We start from the raw sequence: 8,743 nt of genomic DNA on the forward strand, positions 1-8,743 counted from the left end.
TACTGGAAAATCTCCTTTTCAGTTAGTGTATGGCAAAGATGCAATTTTCACTACCAACTTGGCCTTCCCTTTTTAAAGTTTCTGCAGGATTCAACTGATGAACCTGATGATTTTTCAAGGAGAATAAACCAAATTATTGAACAAAATGAAAACAAAGATGAAGTTTAATACAAATTGAAAAAATCTCAAAATAAGATGAAGAGCCTGTTTGACATAAGAGCGATTGAAAGGGACTTCAAGGATTGTGATCTAGTTATGAGATGGGATTCCATAAGAGAAGACAAGGGAAAACATGGCAAGTTTGATAAGCTATGGTTTGGACCTTTAGCTATTGTTGAATGAAAGGGAAACAATACTTTTGTGCTACAAAATCTTGAGGGACTATATTCCAGTTATCCTGTTAATGGAAGGTTTCTCAAACATTATATTCAGTACTGATAAGTTGAAGTAGATTTCATTACCACCATTGTAAAAGGTCCGATTTATTTTATTTTTCAAATTGTCAGTGTGAGTTTTCACAGAAAAGATTCCATAGCCCAAGGAGAAGGCACATGGATCTACAGGTTTTCTGCATCCTACAGGAGAAAGCAGTCCCTAGTTGGAGCCGATGTTGTATCATTTTCTGGTTTTGGTAAGTTAGCATCAATTAGTCAAAAACTGAAAATCATTCCCAAAAAATGTTAAGTTAGGATATGGACAAAAAGAATATTGAATCAAAAAATATTAGGGATATTTTGATGAATAAATCCATATCAAATAAAATGTTAGAATAGATGCCCTAAAAAAGGAAGGCAAAAATAAAAAATGTTAGATTAGAGAGAAAAGAAAAAATAATAAATTCTGAAAGTGTTGCAAATCCAAATGCCACTACTCTCAGTCAAAGTTTATTTTTGCAAATAAAAGTTGTGTGCAGATTGTTTAAATGCCACACTAGTTCATACAATCCAATTGTACAGTTTAATCATGATTGGATTTTATTTAAATTGTTTGTCAATAGGTAGCAAATAAAATTGGCTCAACAGTTTAATCTGAGCCAATGGAAGCAATAAGGGATAGAAGTAGATTAGTCATTAAAAGGAAAATGTTGAGTTGTTAGTCTAAGTGCACTTGAGTAACTAAGATTGAAAAAGTGTTAGGAGCTAAGAGTAGGTAGAAAAATGAAATACAATTGGAGCATGAAAGGATTTTTATCCTAAGATATAACATTGGAAATATGTGCATATGGTGATGGGTTTTATTAACCATAAATTCTAAGTATCAATGTTATTTTGTAAATATCCAAACTTCATCCATTCATTCGCAAATACCCCATGCATGTCACATCCGACAAAACTCTTGGCCCCACCATCACTTCTGCCTCACGTTGTTAAATCTCATTCATTTTATTTTTCATCCTGCACACTCTCCCAATATCTGACAGCCTACATCATTTTTCGGCCCTCATTTGCTGTTCGAACTTTATCAGCAGGGGGGTCCCAAATGGGTAGTTTTGGAAACCACCCTCCAAAACTACTTTTCCTCCATCCTAGTCTTTTGGGACTTAAAATACTGAAACAACTTACTGCCCTAACTTGCTCCCAAACACGGTTTTCGTTCGACCATTTACCGTCACTCCTACGTCATCATCCACGTCCACTCCCAGTCACTTCCTCTGTCCAATCAGCTGTCACCTATCCGTTATTCATTTAATTCACCACTCCCGCGAATTTATACTCCATGGACCTATTTATTAGTCCCGTTGGATAATTAATGAGGATTTAACCATTCATCAAACAACCCCGCTCCATTTTATTCATTATAAGTGTTGGGTACCAAATCGGGCTATCTTTTTGTCCATTTCTATCATCCTTTTTAACCTTTTTGTACTTATTTACTTATGTTTCTATGCTAAACCTACAAGGTAAATACCCCTGACTTGTCTAATTGGAATATTTTAACTAATGAAGTAAATTCACAGAGTCTTATCTATTCGCAACACTAAAACACGTGTTTGACTGCAGCTTGGAGAACAGGAACCCTTACTTCAACATCTCGCAACAGATCTGGTAACGATCAACCATAATGAGGCCGCGCAGCTGGAGTCACGATTCCCTGAAACTATTCTTAGGTCTTTCGTTGATCTCGGTTATCTAGTGTTGGTGCCGTTCCAACTGATGTATAATTCTGATTATGCGGTTACCATGTTTCAGGGAGATATGCTATTCTCCCGTGCTGTGTATAAAAGGCAGATTATTCCTATAAATGGGGATTCCCCCATCGATATTGTAATCACCTGTTACAGATTAATAAAATATCACCCGTTTTTCTGTTCTAATCTTCTCTGTGACTAATGCAGCCCTTATCAGAGCGTTGGGCCCGCTCTTCTGATCAGGTGTTGCATATTTGTGTGTTGTTATTTATTAGTTGATGCTTGTTGTTACAATTCTTTACTTCTTGTAACTATTTCTAGAGTTCTATGGTTAATTTAATCTTATAGCTATGTTTTGAATCTTAATCGCGAACCCTTGGTTGGAACAGATTGCGCTTTTGCCCTTGCATATACCTTGCGCGTTGCCTTGAAAGGATTCGCACCCGGATTGATAAAATTAATGTCAGATTAGGGTGAATAAATCGTTCATACCTGGACACCAACATTTTGGCGCTGTTGTTAGGGAGGCTAACAAGGTGCAAAACAACGATCCGGACAAACCAAAGGGTCAATCTCTCGTCTTGGGGAGAGAATGAGTTTTCTCACTCTGCTTCAAGTCCTGAGCGTAGTTTTTTTTCCCGCTTGTTCACTTTTGCTTTTCTGTTTGATTTTGGGCCACTCTCTTGTCTTGGGGGGAAGGAGTCTTTTGATGCCCTGCTCTAGGCCCTGAGTTAGATTAATTTATTTAAACCCTTCGTGTGATTTTCGAGAAATCCTAGCTTTTACCCTGGGGAGGGAGGAGTCTTTTGATGCCCTGCTTCAGATATGGAAGTATTAGGTCTTCTCAAGGTTTGTGTTTGTTTCTGGTTCTTGTCTCGAGGAGGGAGGAGTCCTTTGACGCCCTGCTCTGGGCCTGAAACCCTAGATTTTCATTTTTTTAGCTACCTTTCTTTTTGTAAGTTCTTTCATCTTGGGGAAGGAATGGTCCTTTGATACCTTACTCCAAGATTGAAGCATTGTAGGTTCATACCAAGACCTTCCATCATACCAACTTTTGTATGAACAAAGAACCAAATAAGAGGGGTAGAGGGAGAGCCCCAAAGAGGGGAGGACCAGATCTGGGAAGAAAGACCTATATCCAGCAGATCATAGCAAAGGCTGAATCAGAAGAATCCTCTCGCACAACTATGAGACCAGGGGCAAGGAGAGTGAAGTCCGAGGGATAGTCAGTAGAGCAACCAGTGCTGTCTACAACATTCTTTGGTGATTCCACACAACAGGTCCCTCTAGCAGTGGAAGAAACATCCAACAATAGACCTGCCCAAGAGAATCTTACACTGGTGATAGCATAGGAAGAGGTCGTAAGCAGAACATCGATAGGGTCAGACTGCTCTAGTAAGGGAGAGGAAGTTGTCATCAAGGGCTCAAGCCATCAGGACATAGGAAAAGGAAAACAGGGAGGTACTCGCATCACCAAGGGACCGAGGAAGTGCTGTTAAAGCAACTCGAATCTGAGTAGTAAGGAATCCTCAGCCATCTTCCACAGAACCTGTTGAAATTCCCAGCGGTTATTGGAAGATATTTGTGGCTCCCACAACTTCCACCATCGATTTTCCAATTGGGGATCTGGGAGTTGGCGTGCCCACAAAGCCTATTGCATTGGCAGCCTTACCAAACTTTCATGGGCTTGTTTCAGAAGACCTCGACACATTTCTATTTGAGTTCGACATAGTGTGCAGGGGTATGACTACACAACAGATGCCTAGAAGTTAAAGATTTTCCCTTCTACATTAAAAGGAATGGCTCTGTGATGGTTCATGGGCCTTAGAGGAAAATCCATTTCCACATGGGATGATATGAAGACAACTTTTTTGGAGAAATACTAGGATTACTGTAGATCCCAGAACATAGGAGGAACTTTTCAAGTTCACACAAAAAGAAGACAAGAGCTTGGAAGATTGTGTGGAAAGGTTCAAGTACACCTTACAGAGGTCAGGTCATTCTAACCTGGATAAGGAAATTTTAAAGATTATCCTCCTTCGATCCTTTCGAGAGAACTCGATGGAACTATTGAACATTGTGGGAAAGGGAGACATCTCTAAGGAGACGTTTGAAGCTATTTGTGAATTATGTATTCAGTGCTTGAGGGGGCTTGCAAGAAACAGGCTAGGGATTCACTCAGCAAAGGGATCTGGCGGGGGTGTTACAAAAGCAGAAATTAGAAACCTGCTAGACAACTTAAGGACAGATATCCTCAGCACTCTGTCGGTAGAGATGGACACTCTGCAAGTAAAATAGAAGTACCTAGAACTGGATAGGACCATGGTGATATTTTGCCCGAAGTGCAGAAAGAAGCACTCGGAAAGGGAATGTCCACTAAATTCCATAGAGGAATGTGCAATTTGTGAGCTCAACCATGCCACAAGCTCATGCCCCTCCTTGCCAGGCCTGAAAGCAGTATTTCAAGGGATGGGAGAGGACACGGAGCAACTGTACCTCATGGGATCTAGGAATCCATGGCAACCTCGACCACCGATGGGAAATCAAGGTATGTACCTAGATCCATCTCAATATTTCAATAATTTTAACATGAATCCTCAGACCATGCCTTATCCCCCCATGTGGCCGCAATACCAGTTCCCACCTTGGAAGGGATGTGGAACCCTCAAGCCAGTACGAGCTCTCCATGGGATCCAACTTGGTGAGGATCCTCTCTTGGGCAGTTTCCCCAGCAGATGCCACAACAACAACTCCAATTTCCCTCTAACGTGCCTCCTGGTAATCAGCCTGCCCGTCCTCAACTTCCAATGCAACCTAACCCTAACCCTAACAATAAGGGAGCCCATCAAGCTGATGTTCTTAACCTGCCTTCATATAGTATCTCCACTGCAGAGTTGTATGAAATGAATCTGCGATCAGGGCGGATAGTTAATGTCCAACCTCCTCCAGTTATCATTGAACAACTTGATAGTGAAGGTAAGGAGGTAGAACCAATTAGTAAAGAGCCAAAACAAACTGATAGAAACCAGGCGCCTCCTGTGAAACAACATCAATCTGAACCACCTTACCCAGAGAGACTAATTATGAGTAAACCAAGCCCTCAAGCTGAATTTGATTTATTAGGAGAATTGCAGAACTTATTTGTTAAAATTCCCTTGTTACAAGCTATGAAGGATGTGCCAATATATGCAAAGACTCTTAGGGAATATTGTTCAAAGAAGCCTGCAAAGAAAACTAAAGACCCCCTCACTATACATGTTATGGGAAAATTATCAGACTTCATGATGGGAAAATCAATGCCGGTGAAATATGGAGATCCAGGGAACCCGATTTTGATAGTACAGATTAATGGGGTAGAGATTCCAAATGTGCTGGTAGACCTGGGTGCTGCCATCAATGTCATCACCACTGAAACCATGCATGCGCTAGGTCTTCGCAATTTGAAGCACACACCTACAGTATTGGAATTGGTAGACCGATCTACAGTCAAACCTGTAGGGAAGCTGGAAGATGTAACAATTTCAGTGGACTCATGGCACTACCCCATAGATTTCCTAGTATTACATACACAATCTTCAGTGGGCGGTCATCCTTTGATTTTGGGTAGACCATGGATGACTACTGCAGACACTTACATTAGGTGCCGTTCAGGAAATATGGTTATTTCTAATGGGCATAACACTAAGAATTTAATGCTATATCCACTTGCAGAACCAAATCCATCCATAAAACCAACAGGTGGAAAGAAAGTTGTATCTAGGGTAGAGGCTGAAACGGAAAATGAGGAAGTGAGACCAGTCCTCACTATTGGATAGGCCCTTCAGTTGAAAATGGAATCAGAAGATGATGTAATCACTTCCTTCATGAATGATCCTTGCTCCGTTTCAGAGCCAAACCAACAAATCCTAGAATCTATCCTAAGCTGTGAGACTCAGGAAACTATGGAAACAACAGAAGGATTAGAGGAGAGGAGCCCCCTGTTGATGCACCCAATGAAAGTGTTCAAGTGGAATTAGAACCCGGGAAAACCCTGAATATTAATCCAAACCTGTCAGAATCCCAGAAGAAGAAACTTGTAGACGTTTTATGGAAACATAAAGAAGCCTTCGCTTGGGATTATGCAGATATGAAGGGAATCCCTGCCAACTTATGTACCCATCACATATACATCAAGGAAGATTGTCGTCCTATAAGACAACCTCAGAGAAGAATGAACCCTGCGTTGAAAAATGTTGTGAAAGAAGAGCTTCAGAAATTACTGGATGTAGGTTTTATCTAACCTATCTCAGATAGCCAATAGGTCTCACTATTAGTAATGGTCCCCAAGAAGAATGGTAAATGACGGATCTACACAGATTATCGAGAGTCAAATAAGGTGACGCAGAAAGATCATTTTTCCTTTCCATTTATTGATCAAGTTTTAGACACATTGATTGGCAAGAAGTTTTTCTCTTTTTTGGATGGGTTTAGTGGATATAACTAGATCCATATTGCTCCTGAGGACTAGGACAAGACCACTTTCACATGTCCCTAGGGAACATTCGCATACCGTGTCCTTCCTTTTGGCCTGTGTAATGCTCCTGCAACATTCCAAAGGGCAATTCTGGGAATCTTCTCTGACTTGATAGATGACAATGTTGAAATTTATATGGACGACTTTACTCCATATGGGGACTCATTTTTAGAAGGGCTGAAAAATTTAGAAAAAGTTCTTGAAAGGTGCATACAAGTGTGTGTCTCTCTGAGTACACTAAAATTCCATATGATGATGGAGGAGGAAATCATTCTAGGACATTTGCTCTCAGCTGAAGGAATTAGGATGGACCCAACAAAGATAAAGGTAATTCTGTACTTCCCAACACCTAAGACACCCACACAGGTATGTAGTTTCATTGATTGTGCTGGTTATTATAGGCGTTTCATAGAAAATTTTGCGAAAGTAGCACACCCACTATTTCAATTACTAACAAAAGATTCAGAATTTGTGTGGTTAGGTGACTGTGATGCAACCTTTACAAAAATTAAAGAATTGGTCTGTAGTGCTCCGATCCTTAGAGGACCAGACTGGGCATTACCTTTCCACATTCATACGGATGCCTCTCAAATAGCAATTGGTGCAGTATTGGGACAACAAGAGGATAAAGTACCTTACGCAGTCTACTATGTTAGTAAGAATTTGGCTCCTGCTGAATTAAACTACACAGTGACTGAGAAAGAGTTCCTTGTTGTCATTTACGCCATCAACAAATTCTGGCACTACATTACCAGGTATCCTACTTTTGTGCATACTGATCATGCAGCCATCAGGTATTTAATGAACAAACCTGTTACCCCTGGTCGCATTACAAGATGGTTGTTGCTACTACAAGAATTTGATATTACTATAGTAGATAAACTAGGGAAGGACAATGTGGTTGCAGATTTCTTATCTAGGATAGAACACGATGGTAAGAATACACCAATTGAAGATAATTTCCCAAATGAGCATCTTTTTGCAGTTTTTTCTAACACTCCGTGGTATGCAGATATTGCTATAAGAAAGGTGCCTCGTCATCTGTCATATAAGGAGAAAAGGAAGATCATTCACCAAAGTACCCGATCTTCATGGATGGCAGGATATCTCTTCCATACAAGGGTTGACCAGCAGATTCGGCATTGTGTGGCAGAAGATGATATTTTTGAGATATTAAAAGCTGCACACGATGGACCCCGTGGAGGAAATTTTGCAGATAAAAGAATAGGTCATAAGGTGCTGCAAATGGGATATTACTGGCCCTCCATCTTTTGTGATGCTCAGGATTATGTTCGAAGGTATGATAGTTGTAAACGGATGGGACAACCTGGGAAAGAAGATGAAATGCCTCTTCAGCCCCAGATAGTCCTTGAACCATTTGAGAAATGGGGCATCGATTTTGTCCGGCCCTTCAACCCACCTTCTCATTAGAAAACTTACATCCTGGTCTGTACTGATTATGTAACTAAACGGGTGGAAGCCAGAGCGGTCATGAGAGCAACAGAGAAAGTAGTGGCAGACTTTCTTTTTGAAGAAATTTTTACCCGATACGGTACTCCAAGAGAAATTGTATCGAACGGAGGATCACAGTCACATCTCATATGATAGGAAAGTTGATGCAGAAATATGGGGTCAAACATAGAGTGACAACCCCTTATCACCCCCAAGCGAATGGACAAGTAGAAAGCACAAACAAGGTATTGGAAAATTTCTTGACAAAGATAGTAGCAAGCCATCGCCAAGACTGGGCACAGAAACTTCCAGAAGCTTTATGGGCATACAGAAAAACATGGCGAAATACAATTGGGTTTTCTCCATTTGAATGTCTATGGAAAATCACCCTTGTTTCTGGTGGAATTAGAGATCAGTACACTCGAAACAGCTCTAGAAGTAGGCCTAGATTTATCAGAAGCACAGAAACACCGACTGGAACAACTGAACAAGTTGGACGAGATTCGAGCAGTAGTTTTCCAGAAGAGCACTGCTGTTCAATAGTAGTGAATGAAATGGCATGATAAATTTATCAAAACTAAGGTGTTTCATGTGGGGGATTGGGCATTATTGTATGACTCCTGATTTAAGGATTTCAAAGGCAAGCTTCG

General features: G+C 40.6%; 1 protein-coding gene across 1 annotated transcript; it reads left to right on the forward strand.

The window, feature by feature from the left end:
* Positions 1 to 5,424: 5,424 nt before the first annotated feature.
* Positions 5,425 to 5,943, forward strand: LOC149234027 (uncharacterized). The gene has a single exon (XM_089368125.1). It carries the CDS (start codon positions 5,425 to 5,427, stop codon positions 5,941 to 5,943), a length of 519 nt encoding a protein of 172 aa, XP_089224251.1.
* The last annotated feature ends 2,800 nt before the right edge of the window (positions 5,944 to 8,743 follow it).

The sequence above is a fragment of the Pinus tabuliformis genome, chromosome 8 (assembly GCF_031772625.1).
Source record: "Pinus tabuliformis cultivar Carrire ecotype Pingquan chromosome 8, CPIR1, whole genome shotgun sequence".
Lineage (NCBI taxonomy): Eukaryota > Viridiplantae > Streptophyta > Pinopsida > Pinales > Pinaceae > Pinus > Pinus tabuliformis.

Excerpts from the sequence above, each read along its gene's own strand:
- LOC149234027 (XM_089368125.1), top strand. The coding sequence starts at position 5,425 with ATGCCGGTGAAATATGGAGATCCAGGGAACCCGATTTTGATAGTACAG.